General features: G+C 36.9%; 1 protein-coding gene across 1 annotated transcript in view; it reads right to left on the bottom strand.

Annotated features, from left to right (window-relative positions):
- The window catches only part of LOC133526907 (organic cation transporter protein-like), a 39,400-nt gene that overhangs the window by 2,077 nt on the left and 12,069 nt on the right, over window positions 1-25,254 (bottom strand). The window contains exons 2-4 of the mRNA XM_061863764.1: window positions 13,017-13,221; window positions 2,302-2,557; window positions 1,158-1,787 (exon numbers count right to left, since the gene is read on the bottom strand). Coding sequence (XP_061719748.1) covers window positions 1,158-1,787; window positions 2,302-2,557; window positions 13,017-13,221 — 1,091 coding nt within the window. The remainder of the gene's footprint in view (window positions 1-1,157; window positions 1,788-2,301; window positions 2,558-13,016; window positions 13,222-25,254) is intronic.

Here is a 25,254-nt window from a genome sequence, read left to right as displayed (position 1 = left end):
GCCCCTTCATTCATTTATTCATCCAATGTTTATTAAACAAGCTTTACTTCTATATACCAAGTTTGAAAAGCCACTTAAATTATTTATGTGTTATCTATTTCTCGTCCGAGCCACATCTAAACAGCCGTGGTACCGAAATCGGCTTAACTTGAATATTCCATTAATTCAGGCTCTTGAGCACACAGGGATCGCAGTGTAAACAGAGGGGAAAATTCTAAGTCAAAGGAAACTGTTTTGGAATAGACGAGATATGGCGACACCAACTATGGATGTTTGAATAAAGAACTATCGGTATTAACCTCTGGTGTGCCCCGACTATTTTATTTTTAATAGTTTCCTTTTACGTGGATCCGCGTTCCAGCATAAAATAACCGTTTAGTTGAATGAGTGATGTTCATCGCATTACTGCCGCGATTAGAGCGTTCAATCCGTAACTCATTCGTTCATTCTTTCAAAATCATGGCTTCAGTCCAATGGGACTTTTTCGCCAGTATCAAGGAATTAGGAGCTTTAAATACGACTAGATTTGTACGCCTAGTACAAGACAGTTTACGGTGATTTTATTAACTCTTGTAAAGCGATAGCTGGACTTTACAAGTAGTATGTGGACTACAGGCTGTTGACTCCAAAATTACACGCATTTCAAGATTAATTTCTCCGTTCACTGCACACTACCACATTAGTTTACTGTAAGCTATCGATATTACACTTTAAACAATATTAATGAGCAAAAAACAAAGTAATTAATCACGAGGCGTGACTATGAAGATGGCGCTCTAACCGGAAGACAAAATCCGTCAATCATTTTATCAAGGAAATTGACAGTGACAGTACGAGCATCAACGCCATAGAAGTAATGATATAACAGTAATGCAGTTGAAGTTGCCAACTAAATGTCCTTTTGAGGTTCGATTAATACTTTGGACCACTTACTATTGAATTGGTAGAAAACATTTGATTGAATTTTAATTTTACTATCAATTTGTTTTTCACAATCTCTATATATCTAATCATCATGCTTGATCAACCCGAATGTTACTTTTGATTACCTATTGTACTGCGCAAATATTATCAAGATCAAATGTAATGAATACCTAGTCAGCAATCATAAAACCTATTTAAACTCAGTTGAGTTTACAAAAGCTAAATAAACTCACCTTTTGGAATAAATGATAGACCGATGCAAAGGCACGCACTCAAAATGTACATTATTATCAAAATCTTCTTCCTCCCAAACCTGTCCAATACTAATAAACACGCAAAATTCGCTGGGATCTCCACAAACCCAACCAACATAAAGTTCACATACTTGTTACCCCCTAACCCCACTGAATTGATAGAAAGTCCGTAATACACAAAAGTACAGGTCATCCACAAAAATGAACACACGATCACTCTTGTCCTTATAATCCTAGATTTGAGCACTTTTGCAAAAGTAGACTTTCCATCGTTTTCTCCGTCTACTTTTTTAATATCTTCAGGTACTTTCATTTCGAATATTGGATTGAGTTCTTCGGAGATATCTACATTGTTCATTTTGGCAGCTTTTCTGAGGATTTCTACAGCTTCCTCATTACGTCCTTTGCTCAGCAACCATCGCACACTTTCATTCAGCAAATAGATATATGACAGAACCAACATGGCTGGGGCGTACATGATTCTTAGAAGCTGTCTCCAGTCTTGGAGACACCACGACAGGCCAGATAGAGACATCAAGCCTAATGTAAATATGAAGTTAATTAAAGTGTTGCCAAATACTCGGCCTTTAGGTCCTACTAGCTCCATTGCTGAAACAGAAAATAATTTAATGATTATATATACACACGAAGTAATAACAGCCTCTAATGCTTATTCTAGAGTCAGTATTAAGGACATTATTTCATCAATATTAGTAAGTAATGAATAAGAACAATAATTATTAATTTGTGTTGTAAATAGCAATAACAGTACAACAATAACAAAATGTTGGTAGCATAGTGGCGTAAGGGCGTGCGAATTTCAATTCGGAGGTCGCTGGTTCAAACTGTGGCTCGTAGCAATGATTTTTTTTAAACTTAAACACGAAATATTATTTGATAGCTACCAGTCTGTTCGGTGAAGGAAAACAATGTGTATACACCGGAATAATTTCAATAAGACTTGGTTTCGCCGTAATTATTGGGATTCGTAGCCAAGCGGACGCCTTCCCATGAGCTGTCAAAATGCCAGGACAACAGCTCGGAAAATGAAGAGATGATTGTAAAATACGAGTATATGTAAAAATATTTCATTAATCCTAACTAAATTTTTCCTTAAAATTACCTAAAACAAATGCAGTAGTATATGCTCCTGCTCCCAGCGCTGCTTCCAAAAACTCAAAGACGACTAACATAACATAATTGACAGAAAAAGATCTGGCGAATCCAAATATTCCATTCATGAGGGATGCGACGGCTAAAGCTTTTTTCCTTCCGAATCTGTCAGACATTATTCCCGTGAGTGGTAGGGACACAAATAGCCCTGAGTTGTGGATGGTCCCGATTAATGTTCTCTTCCAGTTTTGGCATCCTAGGTCAAACTGTAACAAAACTTCTTGGTAAATATAAATCGCACTTTGCCTACCTTAATGCAAGTTCGTTTGTCATAATTAAGTACGATTCCCACCGAACGGGCATAGTCGAAGTGCATTTCCGCAAGCCAGTCAGCCCCTCGCGGATGCGGACGGCTCCGGGCGGACTCCATCGTTTCTGCCATACATAATCTATAGGCACATTGAAAATGCGTTCCGCTCCAGCGCGGCCCGACTCCAGTCGGTCGGTAGGAATCGTACGTTAGCGTATTTGGTCAGCATCAATTACATAGTAACAGGCCAATTCAGCTTTCTGTAAGTGGAACGCATAAAATGTGAAATCCTCAATGTTAAATTTAAGAACGCCCATAGTATACGTCACAGAGGAATTTATTGCTAGTTAAGGCCACGTTATGCTACCTATCTGTTAAAGGCAAATTAAGTGTTTTTGCTAACCATTAATTTCAATGAACTGTACACGGTACGATTCATCTTTACAATCCGTCGTTACAGACCGATCAAAACGACGGATCGGTAGTGTATGTTAATATCGTTATCGATTTACTTAATCGAAGACGATATCGGAAATCACAACAAAAACCTGTGCAATCATGAATATTTCAACGATGAATCGTCAGCTCTTTGCGATAAACAATTTTATTTGTGTCTCATTCTTGACGCAAGTGCCGCAGGCGCTGCATCCCTCGATCGCGCACCGATCGTAACGACCAATTGCCCCGTGTATGGTTGCCAATTTCGAAGCGACTGATCGTGCACGATCCTCGTCAGATTGATCGAAGCGATTAATAGTACCGTGAGTGAACCCCCTAACATTGATAACACGGTTTGATAATCAACAAATAGCAACAAGGTAATTTACCTAATGACATTAGAATGTGTGTTAATGATAAACTTGTATGTAAATAATTGTCGACTCGAACTAAGCCGCGTTAATATTTATGTGTGACTAGACCTAGTTGACCTTTTCAGAAACAAACTTATGTATTTACTTTAATGTAATAGGCTTAGATAGCCATTAGATTATTTTATTTATAATTGATAAAGGATGACCAACACCTGCCATTTAGGACATGTCCTCACATCGGATTCTAGGCAAAATTTAATGTCAGGCATCTAAGGAGTTTTCTATACCGAAATTAAATGAGTTATCGATACCGTAATATTAGTGATCGTCCCCAGCTTCGTTTTTAAATGATTATTATTACTAAGTATTATCTACAGTCATAATGTGTGCCAAACCCGCTAGAGCGAATACTCGTCATTTGTCATACATATTCGCTAGTAGTTTGTCAATGATTTTATTGCATTTATAAAAAAGTATGTGTGAGCAGTAGGGCTAAGATGGTCGGCTCTATATCATTTGTCACCATGCCTGTCACGTTCTAAGTATGTAAGTGCGAAAGTGACGGACATAGTGAGAAGCGATAAAAATGGAACCATGCTGCCACTGCTGTGTGCCAAATGTGCATAATACTGTTGTATACAATCGCGATATATGCAGAGCTTTTCAGTCGAGTACCGTGTTTATGCAACGAAGCATGCTGAGTTAAGCTGATTGAAAATCTTGATCACAATTAAATAAATAAATAATAATAAATAAATACCGTAAAACCACCCAACTATAGTCCAAAGCTTCCAACTATGGTCCACAAATAAACTCAATTTTTCTCGTTCAGGTGTGTATCTTACTATATTTTTGTAGTTCTAAGGCAAAGTATGTTTATAAATGGAAGGTAAAACTATGAGTAAACCACAAGGAACATTGGTATAGATACGTATTTTCCTTTTGAACTTGTGGACCATAATTGCAGTATTGGACTATAGTTGGGTGGTTTTACGGTATTATAGGACATTATTACTAATGGGCGGCTGACGGATGCAAATTACGTCAAAATAATGTTGAACGATATACGTAATATGAATACGACTACAATCGATTTAAATAAAGACAACATAATTTCAAAAAAGTTATAGTGTTTTATTCTTGAAATAATTAATCATAATTTTTCTTTATTCGATTTTCAGTCCATTCCTTTTATAGTTCACTATACACTTATACAGGGGAAATGACCTCTCTACATCTACAGATGTAAGAGGTGCGTATTCGTAAAGTGATGTTGTTGTTGTTGTCCTAAAGCACCCCAGAGTAAAAGATAAGAGTAGAGTAAAGTGATACTTCATCATTATTTGGAACTTACTGATATAATAACAAAAAATGCATATATTTTATATAAGTCTTATCCATCTTATGCTTTCGTCACCATATTGCATCCATCGGCCGCCCTTTGATTATTACACAAATTGAGTAAGTCCCACAGTAAGCACAATAAGGCTTGTGTTCAAGGTACTTAGACAACGACATCTCTTCTCTTCTTCTTCCTCGCGTTGTCCCGGCATTTTGCCACGGCTCATGGGAGCCTGGGGTCCGCTTGACAACTAATCCCAAGATTTGGCGTAGGCACTAGTTTTTACGAAAGCGACTGCCATCTGACCTTCCAACCCAGAGGGTAAACTAGGCCTTGTTAGGATTAGTCCGGTTTCCTCAAGATGTTTTCCTTCACCGAAAAGCGAGTGGTAAATATCAAATGATATTTCGTACATAAGTTCTGAAAACTTAGACAACGACATATATAATGTATAAATATTTATGAATACTTAAATACATAGAAAACATCCATGAGTCAGGAAAAAATATCCATGCTCATCACACGAACAAATGCCCTTACCAGGATTTGAACCCGGGACCATCAGCTTCGTAGGCAGGGTCACTACCCACTAGGCCAAACCGGTCGTCAACCAATCAATCAATGATCAAACCCGGTACTCGACTGAAAAGCTCTCTATTATATCACGATTGTATAAAATAATGTTATATTTGACTACAGCGTATCGAAATGAATCTTATAGTTGAGTGGGAGCCAATACATGAAAAGTACGCAATTATAGTTTGGTATACTAAATCTCTTTCAACCATTACAGTCGACGAGTTCAAAAACAACCTGTCAGTAGATTGGTGAGAGTCGGGTCACGCTAAATTTTCATGCGATGGCCTAGGTATGGAGTAAAGGAATATGTATTATGTATTTAATTGTATACAAATTTACTGTCAAATTTGAGCAAAGTTAGCATTATCAGAGTCGAGTGTATTCGCAGTTATTTAGACAACAAATGACTGTGAAAGTAATAATTTTACAATGTACGGTCACGTCTGAAAATATCGATACGAAAAAAGTGCTAAAAATATGTATACACGACTTTATTGCCCATATACTAAGGTGATGTAGAGATATTTTTAGCACATTTTTCGTATCGATATTTTCAGACGTGACTGTACCTACCTAAGTAAACATAATATTCTATTATTGAAAAAAAAAAATACATGTAAACTCCAAACATATGCGTTACTTCAAAATATGTTGCGTTGACGTTTTGGACACAAGTGTTTTTACATCATATAACCAAGGTACTAAGCAGATATGCCTCTAATTTGATACATTTAATCAATGTAATCAAATCCCGGACGAAGTAATTAAGAAATTCCCCACCAATTCTAATTAAGATCGTAATTTGCAACAATGGCGAGATGTCAAAGCAATCAGACAATATTCATTGGTTCTGACTGTTCTGAGTATCGAATCAATTGTAATCAAACGGGGTTTAAGATGTGAAGCTTTTGTCTAATAAATTGACAAGGTAGCGGGGATACAGGTATTCAATACTAACTTATTGTTCCCTGGATTTACAGAACTGGATATTTAGTAAGGCATGACTCCTGCTTTACCGGGCTGGGGACGGGCCGGAGCTTCCGGCGCTTCGTTTTCTATGGAAAGCACCACGTGATCACCGATCAGCCGTCATAGAAAATGACGTGTCGGATGCCTCGGCCCGGGCACGGACCGGTCTAGCGTGTGTCATCCTTAACCCGAACGCCACGGAACGAAAGCTCCGAGAATGTATGTACGATACTGATTTCAACCGTTATTTTTTTCGTTATTTGCCATGTCCTAACGGACGTTGGCGACCATCTTCGCCATCTCTCTCCTGCTCATAGACATTCTTGCCTATATGGCTGCATTTTTCACGTTCGTCCATTTTATAATGTTATTAAGCCAGTTGATCCTCCTAATTCCCCTACCCCTCTTGCCTTCAATTTTTCCTTGCACGCGCAGGAGCGTGCGTTCGCTGGCCGAGCCGTATTCCGCCTTTGGGTCTTCCGAGACTTGCTTAAGCTAATGCAAAATTTTAGTTTTCATATTGTACCTAATTTTTATACGTTATAATTACTCGTTAAATGCTATGATAAAAATCACACGGAAACTAGATTATATTTTCAAGGGATTAAATCACGGAAAAATACCTAATTTTATTTATTTTCAGTTGTGTAACGTTACCCTGCTTACCATAAGAAGAATAATTTTAGTATCAAAAAGCGTGTGATGCAGCCGAGGGACCTAACGAGTAATAGTAGATTGTTACCCAAGGGATGGAAGACCTCACCCGAGTTAAACAGTCTACTAGAAACGTATCACTTTCTGCACTCTTTTTAGCACAACAAAATACCCCCTTTCCTGGCTTTCAGGAGAGTAGTGGAGCAACTATGAACGACGTCAAAGCTAGAAAAAAAATATCTAAAATGTTTATACTAATTGATAGAGCCAGGGCGGAGTCATGCTAATATGAATCAAACTTAATATTTCAATATCATTCGTGCTATATACATACATGTTATAATGTTACACATGTCTGTTGCCGATCAAAGTCCTCTACGAGATGATTTCATATCTTAATCATTGCTCAACAATGTGTTAATATTTGCATTAATTTAATACCTTGCTTACACGAATAAACATCTTATCAGTACAGTACGCTGTCTTTATCAATGAGATAGACTAGACGCAACATGCGATTATGAAACACAATAAAACATATCAGCCAATACTTTAACTATCTCTGTGTGTTAATTATTTTGTGTACAGTCAGCTGCAGAAATAGTTGACCCCCCTGCCCTGAAAACAAATTTCTATGGTAGGGATTTAGTTATCTTTGCAGCAGTCTGTACATCTCTGCAGAAAATATGAGAATTGTAGAAATCCGGAATAGATCTCATTTTATATGAGAGATAAAATTCAGGACATTTATGAGGGAAGAATACCTAGCTTTGCGACCGCAACGAAATTTCCATTTCGGGAGAAAACGATTTCCACTACTTAACTAAATATTAACTAATCACTTTGATTTTGATGTCGATCGCGTCAGCATAATATTATATTCTATGTTTATGGTTTCGCTTTAAAAAAAAACCTTTTTATTATTATTATGAAAATTATAAAAAAATTAAACTTTTGAAGCGCTGGTGGTCTATCGGTGAGAGCGTGCGACTTTCAATCCGGAGGTCGCGGGTTCAAACCCCGGCTCGTACCAAGAAGTTTATCGGAACTTATGTACGAAATATCATTTGATATTTACCAGTCGCTTTTTGGTGAAGGAAAACATCGTGAGGAAATCGGACTAATCCCAATAAGGCCTAGTTTACCCTCTGGGTTGGAAGGTCAGATGGCAGTCGCTTTCATAAAAACTAGTGCGTGCGCCAATTCTCGGGATTAGTTCCCCAGCGAACCCCAGGCTCCCATGAGCCGTGGCAAAATGCCGGGGCAACGCGAGGAAGAGGAAAATAAAATAAAACTTATAACCGTTTTTCATTGTGTCTATGTATAACATACTAAAGATCATGGAGAATGGAAAATATTTAGAAGTGGAAAGACAACTCATTTTGGTATGGACGAGTACTTCTTAAGGGGCTTTTCATCGATTTTTGATAAGTTTTGAGTCGTTACACCTACATTTGCACTACAGATAGAATTATAAGACAAACTTTGAACTCCATTTTTGTCTGCCGGATTTTGAAATAATTCTTATTTTTATCAACACTGTCTAAAAAAAACACTTTTTTTGTTACTAGATTGCTGTGAAGGATTTAACATACTCGTATACGAAATCTTCATAATTGGGTTCGTCTTGAGCGTCTCTAAAAAATTGTCAGAGATTTTAATTTTAAATTAATTAACACAAAGTTATGGCCAGAAAACCAGTTTTTTGGCCTAAAATTGTTTAACTTTGATTCCAAATATCTCGTAGACAATAAACCTTGAAGTAAATATTCTACTTAAAGACGGATACTATATTACTTAAGAACGTTGTTGTTAATATGATACGCAAAAAAAAAACATTTGAAAACTAAGGGATTCAGATCGAAGGTCATTGCCGCCGCCGGTCCCACACCGCGGGATATCAAGTCGGAATGGTAATACATATATGCCACTGAGCCAGCTATAGGTACCGATTAAACTGTTCGAATAAATGATATTTAAATTTGGGTAATATAATTATAAAGTATACGACATCAAATAAGCAGTTAACGAGGTCAGTCACCCTGAGTGGCATCCAAAACGCCGAAAATAATACATGTGTACCTATAACATTCAAGTACTGTCCGTGTAGCCAATATGTAGACGGCCCCTTCTCGATACAAACGTGGTACCCATTTTCCACCCTGAATTGCCCTTAGGTCGCGTGGTCCGATCGACTAGTCCGATCAATCGGAATACGAAGTTTTTTTTTTTCCTGTTGGCTCGATTGATCGGACTATAAAGACTTAGAAAATCCTGTCAGTCCTACTATCGGTGTAATGGGATTTTAAAAGTTCGTCTAGTTCGATCGATCGAACCACGAGGACGTTTTTTTTCCTGTTGCATCGACTGATCGGACGTAACCGTAGACTTACTATTTCGTGGTAGTAAAATTCCGCGTCGAAAAGCTAGCCATACACGGACGGTTTTGCCCGTCGGATCAGCCCGCCAGATGTACCGCCAGCGGGCACATCCGTGCGTGTGTGTCGAGAAATATAGATACGGATCTGCCCGCCGGGCACCCGTCCGCAGGCAAATCCGTCGGTGTGTGGTGAGATATAGCCACGGATGTGCCCGATCCGACGGGCAAAACCGTTCGTGTATGGCTAATTAAAGTGAGAAAACACTTTTGAGATGTTGGTAGATTACAAAAGTAACCATGAAAGTACCGGTCGGACAAACAGGAAAAATAAAAATTGTGTGATCGGATTAAGAGGATTTTTCAAGGTCTCGTGGTTCGATCGATCGAACTAGACGAACTTTTAAAATCCCATTACACCGATAGTAGGACTGACAGGATTTTCTAAGTCTTTATAGTCCGATCAATCGAGCCAACAGGAAAAAAAAAACTTCGTATTCCGATTGATCGGACTAGTCGATCGGACCACGCGACCTAAGGGGAATATTGACATTATGGAAAATATTTTTAAATTCCAACACATTGTGTCAAAATATTTTCAATAATGTGAATATCCACAGAGGAAAATGAGGACTACATTTGTATGAAAAGGCGATTTCGCACGGGTGCTTCACTTTCGTCCTAACGCTCCATAGCATAGCATAGTCATCTCTCTCTATTACTCTATCCTATTAGTACGACAGCGACGGTTGCGTTTCGTTCGCTACGGAGCGTCAACGATTGGCATGTGGGCTGCGCGGGCTGAACAGATGGATTCGACGACTTTCTATGGCTATAAATTGGGACATCTAGACATTTTACCCTTACTAGAAGTTAGTATGATTTCTGTGAATGATGCCAGCAAGAAAAAAAATGCTGGATAGGCACTGTAAGAACGTGGTTATCAATTCTAACACATTCACAGCCAAATATTTCATAGCACTACACTCGTAGCCGATTCCAGCATTTTCCCGCTTTGTAAACAGAGAACCCGCCGAGCGCGTTCCCGGTACCGTTTTAAATGAACCGGCTATTGGGAATCATATTTAGACCGCTCGCTTTTCCCAAAAGTACGTTTGCCTAAATGTCGTTATATCATTACTCTGTATCTTTAGGTATTTAAATAAAAGTAAACAAAATCTACCCTCAAATGGCTTCTTAATCCAGTTGAGGGTAGATGAAAACATTACATAATCAAATAATTAAAACAAAAAATATTACTTTATCTGATCCGCGAAAAGAAAACGTGCTAGTCAATCAGTGCTAACCCGTTATACTTGCGTATTTTTACATGCACGTTATCTCGTAATATTTTTTGTTTTAATTAGTATGTATTTCCGCAAAGTAACGCCAGATTCTATTCATTATAATCAAATAAGGTAGGTTAAAGTCGGGTCGTTCAGTGGCAGATCCAGGCAGTTTTGTATTTGGTTAGTTAATAATTAAATGTTGTAACTACCCGAAAATGTACGAATTGTTTGTTTACTTTTATTTAAATACCTAAATGTACAGAGTATAATTTAACCTATACTCAACATAAACAAACACAGCAAAAGTACTGACATGCTTTGTTTGTGTGCGTTACGTCTCAGACGATATGAATTGATGTTGAGCGTTTTACGCGGGTGTGATATTAAAGAAGCATTCTAAGCCACATTTCAACATTGGTAATTTTATCTATTGTAATTTCAGGGCGATGCTGTTAAAAAATAATTTGACATGGTGTTTTTGTTTAAAAATAACTTGACATTTGACACCGTGACGTGAGCATCAGCTCCTCACGCTGATTAGTGGTCACGGAATCGTTTGGGGAAAACGAAACGAAACGCTATTGTCTCTCTATCGCTCTTCCTTATTAGTCTGATAGAGACAGATAGCTTTTCGTTTCGTTTCTCTGCAAATTACTGTCATCTTGGTTAGGCCCATAGGAGTTATTTCTTAGATACCTAACATCTCCCGCGCACCTAAAGACGCCTGAAGGTTGATTCAAATTCAACAATTTTTAAAGGTTTTGATCTGGTTTTGATACTATTTACGACCTTGACGATCGTCTTGGCGATAATCTCAAGTACGATTTTCTATTCGCATGCACCAATCAGCGTGAGTGATTTTAAAAGTCGAATCAAACCCATTCGCCAATGATGATATTGTTCCCGGCCTCTAACTCTCATTTCGCATCTATCATTTGCATTTCGGCATTTTTCCGGATTCTCCAATACCGACATCTCTCTGAAGCCTAAGCCTGTCAGTAACTGGCAGGAACTTGCGCAGGATTGGGACAGGTGGCACGCTCTCGTTTCGGAGAACATGATTATTTTTGGATCACTGAGCCAAAATAGTTAGTTATCAAAGCCATTCAAAAACCATAACAAATTGAGAAAGCTGACTTGGGCTCCTGAAGACGACTTAAGGTAATCAAAACGAGATGAAAACTATATCAAATTGATAAAACCGAATCGGCCTGAATGATAACCTATTGACTAACGGGCGGCGATCGCGTGATGTTATAAAAGGTCACCACATTATTCATTTGATCTCTGACCCAAAACTGATTTGGTCTTATTAGGTTCGTCAAATTGTGGTGAAATGAAATTCATTATCAATGAATGTTGGTTTCGGTAGTAACAAGTGACTTCACACAATTTATGTGTTTATTTGAAACAAATGAATGTTTCCTATGATCTTCATAGCTGATTTAGTAGCAGTTTTTACAGTTTAGGTATGTCAATAGAGGGCGCTGCAATATTTTAGCTATTTTTTTTATTGTTAATTATAACTATCCTCTACCGTCAATTTTCTCGACGTGACTAGTGGTTTGTAAGCGTTCCAGAATTTAGCCACACAAAAATAACCCTAAATACTACATCTATGTGGTCTAAAATCCGCTTTACAAATGTGTCGCTATTCGGTATGCAGCCTCCTTGTGACGAATCACGCGGCCGAATTTGCAACGCGCGTGTAGCGTGGATTTACATGCTTCTTATCATAACCTGTTTCGACACGGGCTGAATATACAATGTGTGACATTATTAACCCTTTGAACGCCATGCCTATCGTGTGCGGCGTGAGTTCGTGAACCTAGTCAGAATGCACGAAGATTTATATTGGGTTGGAGCCAAGCTGGAGCAGAGGTAGAGGTAGAGGCAATTGATTTTTGGAAAGGATTCATCCCATAAGGGGGGCCGGGCCTCGTATTTTTAACTACATCAACTGAAATAATGTCGTATGTGGAGGTGTTCCTAATTATATTTCGACCAGTTTACCTTTTAAATGTGACCCTTGCTTGATTCTACATGCTCATAAAATAAATTTAGTTCTGGTTTATTGTCATGTCACAAAACGAATAACGGTCTCCGAAAGAAAACAAAATAGTGTCCCCTCCTTCTATCATTTGAACCATGGGTCCAAAAAATGCTTTCAATAAAATACAGCGAAAATGATCGGTCCAGCTATTTATGAGTTATTGCAAATTCTTCTCTTCTTAGTAAAGAGACGTACAAAGCGCTGCGAAAGGATACTTATTAATGAATAGCCCTAGTTTGGCCTGTTCTGATGGAATGGTAAGTACGAAACCCTACATCGAGCATGGCCCGAAATGCTTGGCCGATTTTTAATATTTCTTTTAATCCTTTAGTTTACTTACATCTCTCACTACTGAATCCTCGTCGCTGTACTGTATCGCATCGCATCCTAAGGTAATGTTCGTATTAAATGCTTCAGCACTGCAGGTCTCGTTGCCGTCTACAGCTGCATACCTCTTACATTTGGATAGTCGGTCACCCTCAAGAGGTATAGCGCTGGTTAGCCAGCTTGTGTCGTTGAGGCCTTCGCATGATTCTATTTTACATCTGAAACAATCAATAAACAAATTAATATTCTTGAAAAACTAATATAATTTTCTTAAAAAAATAATGATTGATTCGTTAGGGAGAAAACGTTTTCCACTGAATAAATCTTAACAAATCACTTTAATTTTGCTTAAAAAGCGAAACCTATAAACCTAGAATATATTATGCTGAAGCGATCGACATCAAAATCAAAGTGATTTGTTAAGATTTAGTTAGTGGAAACCGTTTTCTCCCGAAATGGAATTTCATCAAAAATCTACGTACGTTCGGTTAGCATCGCAAAGCTATTCTTCCCTCTTTAATATTTTCGTATAAAGGTTGCATACAATACATGTATTGAGAGTTCCAGGGCGTTAGCGTAAGGATGAAGACGTTGAATTCGGCCTCCACCTCGGGATTGTTAATTTTTCTATAGTATATGACATCTCTTTCAATTTGGTATAATGTTTCAAAAGGCTGAATACGCTCATCAAAATATCAGTTTACCACCGGCAGACCAGTGGTCTCGATCTAGATCTAGGTCATCACACGGAGGCTGCAGAAACGTGATTTGACGCACCAAATGCAGGAGCTTTATTCTTGAATGTACATTTGAAATGACAAAATTATATTAAAGTTGCATTAGTTGCATATGCTTGCACGTTCTTACATCTAGCCGCCCAGATGTCTATAAAAAGGTCTTCCATTCTATTGTGTTTACAATTTTTATTTTAATGAATCAAAATTGCGCTTATCTTGGCAAGTTTTGACATTAAGAACGGCTAAGGATAAATCATAACAGAATCTGCCCGAATACGATGTTTTGTATAATTTCGAAGGAGCAATGCTTCCCACTTGTAGATTGATTTGAGCAACAAGCAACAAAAGCCTAATTTTAGTTTTTTATTATCTGCATCGGTTCTGGTCTCATCATTTCTGATTTTTTAAAGTCTTAAAGTTTTCTAAACTATATATCATTCATCATCATCAACCTGACCTTTCAACCTGAGGGTTGATAGAGTCTGACCGAGCTAACTCTGCAAGGAATTTGCAAAGACAAAATGTGGCAATGATTAGTCCATTTTTATGACTATATGACGTTCGTAAAGACACTTTTGTTCTTTTCAAAACACTTGCAATTTTAGTTTAGACGACTCTTTATTTTTTGCAATTCAATTCTAGATTTAGAGCCTTGAAGTCTAGCGTTCGGATAAATGTCACTTTATATATTGTTATTTAACTGTCATAATTGGCTTTGATGACGCAAGAAAAATATAAAGATATTGAAATTTTTAAAACCAAAACTTTGCTGATCTGATACGATTGTAAAAATGAAATGGCATGGCGCTGATATTGAGTTTTCGTTTCCGAACACATGCTCTAGGGCCTGCGTACGAATTACGTGTCCTAGTTGCTGAAGCGCATTGTTTATATTTGCTGGGGCGGTTAAAATTATTTAGCTGGGCCCAGTTCTCGTACTATTCGGGAATGGTTTATGTGGGCCCAGTTCTCATACTATCCGGGAATGGTTTATGTACTGACTATAGGGCGGGCGGCGGCGAGTTCAAACTCAAAAATTGACTTATCGAGCGGCCGTTTTATAGTGTCGAAGAATATTTGACCTCAAAATATGTATAAATAAATAGTGTAATAAAACAAATAATGTTGTTTTTTTTTAATAAATAATTTATAACAATGGATGAATTAATAATGTTGTAAATAATAATTAATGTTAATTATAATAATTGATTTGGTAATTTGTTTATTGAATCCAGTTATTTTATATGTAAGCCTGTAATTTATATTATTAATAAAGTATGAGTTCTCAATAAAACTAGAAGCGACTTCAGGATTCACAACAACATTGAACTTTGCATCCATTCTGGTTATTGTAATTACGAAAGTTTAACCGGTTTTTAAATATTTCCGAGCGGATATTACAGCCATGAAGCCAGAAAAAAACAAAAGATATGTCGCGACGCGCGTATTTTGCGAAGGCACGGGTTTTGACCGTTAATCTAAATGACTCTGAAAAGCCCTATCCTCTTAAATGGGCAGGCCGGAGATCAAGTTCTAATACGCCGCTACAATTGGAAACACTCCCTTGTGCAAACAGCCACATATTACAAACCTGTCAGCTCATATCACATGTGATATCACTTACACTCGGTCTAACCCGTGCAATCAATCACGCTGTACGGAACGATATTAATTGTGTTATGTGATGATTAATTCAACTGCCACGCTTTTTTATTCGTATCGATCCTATCTTACGTTATCTGGGGACCGAGCTTAACTCAGTTGGCTGAATGATACCTACGTTTTTATATTTACAATAGTACATTGTGCGAGGGGAGGTAAGAGAAATATTGCAATCGAGGTGTTCACAACCCATAACTCCCCTGGGATTAATATATGCCTTTGTCCTTCAGCACAACTGCATGAAATAAGACCTTTTTACTCAAAATATTTAAATAAATAATATAGGACATTGTTACACAAATTTAAGCTCGTCAAGACAAAGTTAGTCAATGATTCCCTTCACAGTTATTCAGTACATTGACTCAAATTACTATATCAATCTTTGAAATTACATTAGTCTGAATTTAATTTCAAGGATTGATATTAAGAGATCTACCTATTAATTTATTACCATTATCGAGCCAAAATGACACGCAAGAAGAAATTACGTATTTACCTACATGGATATCCGATTATGCGGATATAAAAGATAAATGTGATAATTTATTTTGCAAAACCGGTAAAACCAATATTTTCCGTAAAAAGACATATCACAAGCCAAATAAACCTATCACATGTATAATTATGATCATAGACCGAAGAGCTGGCGGCTTCCTCGCACAACGTATCAGTATTGCGATACAACGAGGAAATGCCGCCAGCATCCTTGGTACAATGCCTCAAGGGCCTATTTTAGATATAAGCTAGTTATAGTAATCATCTGTATATATCCATTATGTATATTGTTATTGTCAATAAATAGAATTAAAAAAAAAAAAAAAAATTATGATCATTCAAAATTTGCTTCATATGGATGTCAATCAACCCTCATACTATTTCTCAAAGATTTCAGCGAAACACAAGTAAGATGAATGTGTAGTACAGGTTGCATTTTCCACATTCAAGCGTAGTGAAAATAGTTCAATCAGCGAAACGCTTCCACGAGAAATATCGAGCGGAAGTCGACAAATCACGGTGACGAGTTAAACAGGAAATGTTATATTCCCCGCCTTATTCATAAAAAGAAATACTACGCGCTCGCTTATTGGAACTCAGTTCCTTATCGGACGGTACGCACTTGGCGGAAAGTGTAAGATTATTCCGTCACAACCCATACGATTGAGAAAGAATGAGAATGAGGATAATGGACACGGACACGGGCATGGACATGGACACGGACGCGGACACTGACACGCAGACGGACACGAACACAAAAAATAAGTGAGCATGAAATTTTTTTTCTCATATGTAATGTGAAAAGCAGTGTGTGTCAGCGGATTTATTAGTATCGCTACTTAACACTAGATGTCACGAGTGTCGCGACACTCGTGACTGACGAAAGTGTATTGCTCTACAATTTACAACTAATATTACAAGCAGAAGGAGTTGAAAATAGAGTTCTGGATTATCCGGTTATAATATTTGCTAAAACTTGTTGAGCATTAGACTTTTCGTTCGTCGCGACATCTATTGACAAGTAGCAGTACTGATATTTAACTAAATGACGCTAGATGGACTACGAAAATAAAAAGCGTTTTGGCATAATTTTGGTAAGAAAACTGATGTATGGATATATCATATCATATATGTATATAAATAATCGATTCGATAATTACTGTAGGCGACAGGCTAGTTTAATGCTTCATGCAAATTTGTTTTTATATTGTTAAACCAGACTTACAGTGTAACGAATAATTACTTGAACTTACGTAAAAATTTACTGGCAGAGATGTGTATAGCTAGTCGCGTAGCTAACGCGCATTTCGATAACGCTCCATAGCGTATCGTAGTCATCTCTCTCTATCACTCTTCCACATTAGTACGACAGCGATAGAGAGAGATGGCTACGATACACTATGAAGCGTTAACGATATGCACGTTGGCTACGCAGCCTGGACAGCGGCAATATCGTTTAACGCAGCGTACCGAATGTTGGTGCTTTCCGCACGGAGAATAATAAAACAAATAATCTGGCGTCTTGTCAAAAATTTGTCATATATTCGTGGTCATTAATCGTTTAAATATAAAATACTTTTGCGTACGATAGAACTTTTGCTGAAAGATGAAATAGTTTTCTTTCAATTTTGTACAAATTATAATTTAATTTAAAAAAAAAATGTTTCGTTTGTTTTTTATAGTTTTTTGTTTCTAGATATAACAGCCGATAACTTATTAGAGAGGTATTTTTATTGAATACAATCCATTATCTTTAAAAGAAACTTAAAAATGAAATGTAAACAGAGGACGGTTTCTCATCGGAGTTATTGAATGTTAAAAATATGTTAATTTAACTCTATCTAATCTAATATCTCATATCTACAGGTCTTTCGTTTTTAGGGGCTTTTATAAGTAAATTTTATTTGAAAGCGCTTTTAATTTCTGCATAGTTCATTGACCACAATATTTTTTTATAGAAGATGCGTTATTCTCTTTAAGCTTTTAGTTTAATCAAATATTTAAGCAAGTATTTTTGAAAATGAAGGCCTTAAAGAGAGATCTCGCTAATCTAATGGCACAAAAATCCAAAAACTGAGTTGACGAAAATCATATAATTATCTAACCCGCTCAACAAAATTCCATGACAATCGGAAACAGAATAATTGCGACCTGTAGAGAAGAACATCCGTCCGGTCCGGATAAACGAACGCATTATTGCCCAAGCTGATTCGGAGACCTTCGCATCGCTCAATCAAATAGGTATTGTTTTTCTAATTTAAACTGTTGCGAGACATGCAAACATTAAACTAATTTTACGGTTAACACGACGCGCGACTCATTAAAAATAAAAACTCATTAAAATGTCTCTGTTTGACCCAATGGTTGACTGGTAGAGAATGCCATTTGGCATTAAGTTCGCCTTTTGTACATTTTTCTTTATGTGTGCAATAAAGTTTAAATAAATAAATAAAAATAAGCGAGTTAAACTAATAACTAAAACTAATTTTAAAGTATAATTATAGTTAAAATTAGATACAAATACTATTTGTTGTAATATATCACGATTTTGATTTTAAGCTAGTGTATTCTTTAAAAGCTGTAGGTGTTTAACACCTTAGCTTTTCGCACGTCACGTTCTGCATAACCTAGCTTACCCTAAATACGTCAGTCCCTCAGGCCGCGCCACTGAAGGCAACAACTACCGATAAACTTTAACGTTTTCACGATATACTACTAACATTATCGACAAGACAGCAACAATGAAAAATTTGCTACAAAAAATACTCACAGGCATTAGATTCTTTTTTTATAGTTTATGCAGCGGTTACCGCTACTCACTGAATGGGGACTAACTCGTTTTTTTTAACCGTCGAATTATATGGCTCCAATTCATGTAACACTGATGTGACTGACAGCTCATTCTGTTATCTGACAGGCCACACACAGGCGACCGATCGTCCTACATTACCCAAACTCGTTATCTCAGAATGAGCTGTTACATAAATTTAAACCTTATCAAATAATTAGATAACGTTTTTTGAGAATGAAGGCCTTTCCAATCCAAAACAATCACGATAGTTGCTTTTTAACGACATGGTTGGTAAGTAGGGCAGTAGGGCTGCCATCCGTCCGGGTTTTCCCGGATTTGTCCTAGTTTGGAGGCCGTCCGGGGGGGGGGGGGGGTGTCAAGCAGTGTCCGGGGAAAACCCGGACACTTTTCATGTAAGGAAGCACATTAAAACTACATGTAAAATTAAAGGTCTTGTTTTTTTAAAATATTATTTTCGGACTCGTCCGGGGAAAAAATGCGATTTACGCCAAATGTCCGGGTTTTTTTAAATCTTTGTCCGGGTTTGGCGAAATTCGAGATGGCAGACCTATTAGTAAGGCACACGTTTAAGGCTCCATAAAAGAAACAAAGGCTTTTACACTTTTACACATTTCAGTTTAACAGAATAGGGGCTGAGTATAAAATCATATAAAAAATCAACTGTAACTGTTGTTTACGAGAGGTGCATTTAGGAACATGAAACATAATTTTACCACATAATTCTGACGTTTAAACCAGACATCAAAAAAATAACTAAAACAGATATTGACCACAATGAGCCAGTTATAAAGGAAAAAAATTATTCTCAATATATTTTCCTCTTGATAATAAGACAGCTGGTACGAATTGTTATTATTCACAAATAATCATGAACACTGTTTTTATTACAGTTCGTTTTGGACACCGAGACAACAATCCTTTATAATGCATTTGTTAGATCGCATTTGGAATATGCATCTGCAGCATGGAGCCCTTTCTTCTCAGTCCATATAAATTCAGTAGAAAGAATTCAAAAAAAGTTCCTTAATCGTCTTAAATATAAATTCAATTCCTTCGTCTGTGAGAATATAGAAAGTCTTCAGATGCGTAGAGAAAAAAGGGATATCACGTTTTTATATAAGATTTTGAATAATATTGTTGACTCCCAATATTTGGTAAACAAATTATCGTTTAGATGTCCAACCTCAGGGGCGGATTAAGAAGGCGCGGGGCCCTTAGCACAATAACTCGCGGGGCCCCCCTGGTTAAAAAAAAACGGCTACTTGCGAGTCAGGCTCGCACCCCGAGGATTCAGTACCATCACAACATTTTTACAATGTTTAAATTTGCTGGAACTATTTTTAATCATGTTAATTATGCAGTGTATTTTTCTTTATTATCACACCAAGTTCGAGGTCTGTATTTTATAACCGTAATAGAGATAGAAAAAAAACATATAAGTAAGCTCAACCGTTATAATAAATGATAAATACGAAACGATGATGTAATCCTGTTATCTCTCATTAGGGATATAGGGCTCGCAGAAGAATTTGCCATTAGTCGCGACCCTGAGAGGCTACTTCTCAACTGATCGCCCAAGTCCAAGCAGGGTCCAGGCGGCCTCGTACCTTGAAATGTATATCTCTATTGTCGTTATACCTACTACCTATATGGAAATCGTAATTATTTGGTTTTTGTTCCAATACCGGTACTCTATACAAAAATCGTGTTCATTAAATCTGTCGTTCAGTGTGCTCTATCATATGACCCATAACAGTTAGACAGTCGACATTTACACCAAGTGTGTATTTCTATTGCAGCTATAACAAATAATAAATATTAAATAATTTAATAGTTTTTTTAAACGAAACATCTGTATATCGTCTTTTAAAATCGGGATATTTTCCATATTTATTTATTTTCATGAATTCCTGATATTGTATTATTTTTTATTTACATTTAGGCATTTTAAAAGAGCCTAATCTTAGTAAAGTTGCTTAACTTAAAAAAACTTGTTATTTTATCAGAGTACCTTTCCTTCTATAGTAAACATCCCTATAATGGAACAGGCACCAGTAATGGGATGGTATAGACAAATCCTGTAAAACAAGTATTTACCGTCAGTTTTTAATCGCGCTGGCAACATTTTACCATAAGCAAGAGCTAAAGAGCTGCTTAAATTTAATTTTTCATTGATATTTGTTAGTTCAAAAATGAATGGCGCCATACATCCCATGACTGGAGCAAAAAACCAGTTTTAATTGGTTAATAATATTGAAACCAATTGCCGTAGCTTTAAAATCTCATTAAATACATAGAAAACATAAAGGCCAAATTCGACATATAACTTTTAAAGCGTAAAGCGGTAGAAATTTTACAAAACAACGCACATAGGTCGAAAATGACGATTTAGGCGGCCAAAAATATTTTATTACATTTTTGCATTTTAAACACGATTTTGATGTAAGAAAATGTAGTTTTATATAATTAATATTATTATTATTATTTATATTATGGCCATTTTTCAGTTATTTCAGTTTTTTTCACATTTCAGGGCTCCTCTTAGCTTAAATATTTTATATATTTATGAATAATACAATGTTAAGTTGGGTATTGATATATTTTATTATCTTCCATTATATGTAAATAATATAATATCTACTATATATATTTAGGTATACAAGTAACACATTACAGAAAGTCATAGAAGTACACATAGGTTCGCATCTAATACTGCTACCCTAAGGTTGTCTGGAAGAGATCGCTTACAGCGATAAGACCGGCTGTTGCTACCTTTCTTTACATTGTAAATCTGTTTTTTAAATTTGTCTTCTTTGTGGTGCAATAAAGAATATTTACTTTTACTTAATACTATTACGTTTATATGTATACAAAGGTTCATACAAAACAATATTAATCATCATCGTATCTTAAAGAAAAATCATCTTTATTGCTTTGGAAGCATTCCTCGCTCTGCGCTGCGGCAGCTCTCGCTATATGTGGCTCAGCAGAAATCAATAGCTGCATAGTTTCTTGCAGAAATGATTTAACGCGAATTTTCTTTCTCGTACTGCTAAGTCAGTGCTTGTTGAGGAGTAAGGCGATCTGTTTCATTCGAATCCGCTTTATTAACTTTAGATCTATAACTTCTTTATTTACAGTGGAGCAAGTTATCAGTTTTCCTGTGTTTTGTTCTTTCACTAGACTCACTGAACGATTTGGACGGCCGACCGCGCCTGCAATGAGTTTTAATCGATATTTCAAATGTTCCTTCCAACCAAGATCCATTAGTTGTCAGAAATTTTTCCACTATACGACGTGATTTAGTCCATTTTTTTTTAAATTCTGATTTAAAATGTGAAAATCTATGCTTCATAGCCTGTTTTTCTTTGTCTGCGTCACTTGGGCATATAAGGAGATAATTTTCCAAGGAGTCAATTTTTTTTGTTATTGACTGGAATTTTGGTTCATTCATCTTGTCAAACAGATATTTTCGAGTCACAACTTTTACACCCGCGGTATTTGATGAACCTATAACAACAGAAAAGCCATTTAAACAGTATTGAAAAAAACAACGTAATAATTTGTTATATCGTGTTTTTTTTTTTAAACTCGATATTTTAAAAAGTGCTCAAAAGTGCTCCCCAATTTTTTCAGGATATATAAATAAAGACTTGTTTTATAGAATGCCATAAAAAAAAATACTCGGACGAGCTCGGAAGTATAGTATATTCACTATTGAATACAAAAAATACTCAAAATTTTAATTACGAAAAGGGTAATGTTTAGTGGGTTATATATGTATCATTAAATAAATATTTATAATTCAAAATAGATTAAAATAAAAGAAACTTACCTGTATTTTTGATATCCATCACTTTCACTCGCAAAAAAACTCCACAAAAATAAATAATGACTTAGAAATGTTTGCTTCGGATAAGAGTGCTATGAACTGCGTGTGCAACGAGTGTGATGACCGAGTTTCGAGAACCTCGTATATGACCTGCGAAACTGATAGGGGTAGTAATGGGGTGGGATTAAATCCGTGATAGTGTGGTGTTTTTCGAGAGCCAATTAGTTTTGCGATAAGCCTACTTTTAGAAAGTTGACTTTTGGCCGCCTAAATCGGGATTTCCGACGTATGTGCAACGTACGTAAATCGCAAGTTAAATTCAAGCATGTTGGGATACTGTTTAACAACATTCAATAATAATAAGTTAAATAAAAGCTTGTATAAACAGGTGAAACGTGAGTCGGACTTAAGAACAAAGCGGGTAGGATGTATCAGGGACGCAGTGAGAACTGGAAACCAATTGTCAAGTGTGTCAAAAAACAAGCTCAAAAGCTGAGTCTCTCCTATTTCGCCGCGTTCCCGTGCGAAACTGATAGCAAAGCTGTAAGAATAAAATCGATGCCCTAGTGTGATCGAGTCTGTAGCTTCGTATAAGGACGGAAGCCCGTAGCGTTCTATCACGGCGCGCATCCATGCAAAGGCTGAATTGTAGTAGAACAGAGTTTGGAATGGAACCAGTGTGAACTCGGCTTGCCTGCTGCTCGGCCTTCATTCTCGCTCGAAAGTACGACTCATGGGATCATTTGGTTTTCCGGCCCTGATGGGATGGGATGGGATTCCGGCCCGGATGCAGGGCTTAAAATTTGGCCTACGCGGAGCCCCGCTGTTTTCTTTTTATAATACTTTGACAATTAGGTTGGTTCGATCACGATCACGGCTTTGGAGCAACTCCGCATATTTTGGACTCCCGGCCGGCCGGAAGAACGCGCCCTTTGGCCTCCCACTGCCGCAAAGCTGGCCATCATCCTTCCTTGCTTTCCACCAGTTTGTTATTTAACACAACTTCTTTTGTTCTTCTCCGAGCTCTGCTCTTTCCTGCAGCTTAGCCATGCACAAAAGCTTTGAGACACTGCACCTTCGGTTTATGTGAAACTCTGCTTCCGGTCTTTGCATAAGTCGTAAAACTCCATGCATTCCTCAACCTTACAAACTTGGTACCGTAATAAATAAATTATGTCAAAATTGCAACCGACTTACCAAAAAAATACATTGTAAAAAAATTGTGATGGTACAGGATCCTCGGAGCGCGAGTTCGACATAACTTGGTCGGTTTCGTCGGTCGGTCGGTCGTGCCGAAATCGCATGGATGGTCAGGGTCGGAGCGCGGGGCCCCCCCTAGGCGCGGGGCCCTTAGCATATGCTTTTTCTGCTGTTCGGTTAATCCGCCACTGTCCAACCTTTCGTACCGGGTCCACTTATTCGTTTTCTATTCCGTTTAGTCGAAAAAAATATGCAAATAATAATTATTTAGTAAGAGCATGTAATACTTATAATAAAAAATATTTACATATAGACATGTTTCAATTAAATCTCCGTAAATTTGTATCTGCAATGAAAGCAACAACGAACTAATAACAATAAATAAATAAATATAAAAAAATCAATTACTAATCAATGAGCACTAACTTTTTATATGGTAATTCTGTCTAAAATGCATCTTCTTTCTCTTTCTTGAAATGTATTAAATTAAATTAAATTGTTCATAAATTTTATATCAGTAATTGTATAAACTTCATATTTCTTAAATGTTATCATTAATTAAGTACTTAACTTATTTATAATCTTCATTTTAGCTTTTAATTGCCTTGTTAATTGTTTAATACGTGCATTTTGTTTTTCTCAGAACAATAATTGTGTTACCTATAAGTGGAAACTGTTCTGGCTGTTGTATTAACTTAATTTGTTAAACTGTATGTGTAATGATATGCTGTTTGTTTCCCTTTGCAATAAAAAAAAAAAAACAAACAATTTTATATGCATGTATGCCCCATTGTCAACGGCGATAAAATTGAAAAGTGGATATCGCCATGAAACCCCGTAAACGATATCTGGCGCTCCGTTGGTGGATTGAGGAATGGCAGCCCAAAACATGTTAAAAAAAATACTTACATCAAAAATTGATCATTCCATCACCAACTGTACGAATTATCGTCTAGGAGGAGCTGACTGACGCATTTGTATACCTACTTAATAATAGTAAAATATTGACATACCTAGGGAAGTCAAGTAAGAAATATCTCAGATCACATCGAAATGTCGGCCGACGTGAAGCCGAGGCCGACAAACATGTCGCTATCCGCTGTACGGAGAACAAAAAAATATAATTCGCAACTATTTTAGGGACAGCTTGAATAGCGACCGAGTGCAAACTATATTATTTAGTCAACTATATTTCGGCCGGGGTCTATATGTGTTTGCGCATAATTAAATTTCCAACTTTATTTGTTCGTCATCTACCATATTTATACAAGACACACGAAAACAATTTCGTGGCCCAAATATGCCAAGCGATGCGTCGCATAACGCGTCGAGCGCAGAACTCGAGTCAGATGCAAATATATGGAAATTACTTAGGGCTATGAGACGAGCAGTCTGATTTGTAGGCGAGATGTACTGCAGTTCATTTGCAAATCTGCATGTGCTATGCGTGAACTGTAGTTTTTGAGTACTTTTGTAAAAAATGTTACCGTCAACTGGGGTGAATAGGAACACA

This window comes from Cydia pomonella, chromosome 17, assembly GCF_033807575.1.
Source record: "Cydia pomonella isolate Wapato2018A chromosome 17, ilCydPomo1, whole genome shotgun sequence".
Classification (NCBI taxonomy): Eukaryota; Metazoa; Arthropoda; class Insecta; order Lepidoptera; family Tortricidae; genus Cydia; species Cydia pomonella.
This window is presented reverse-complemented; position numbering and strand designations above follow the sequence as displayed.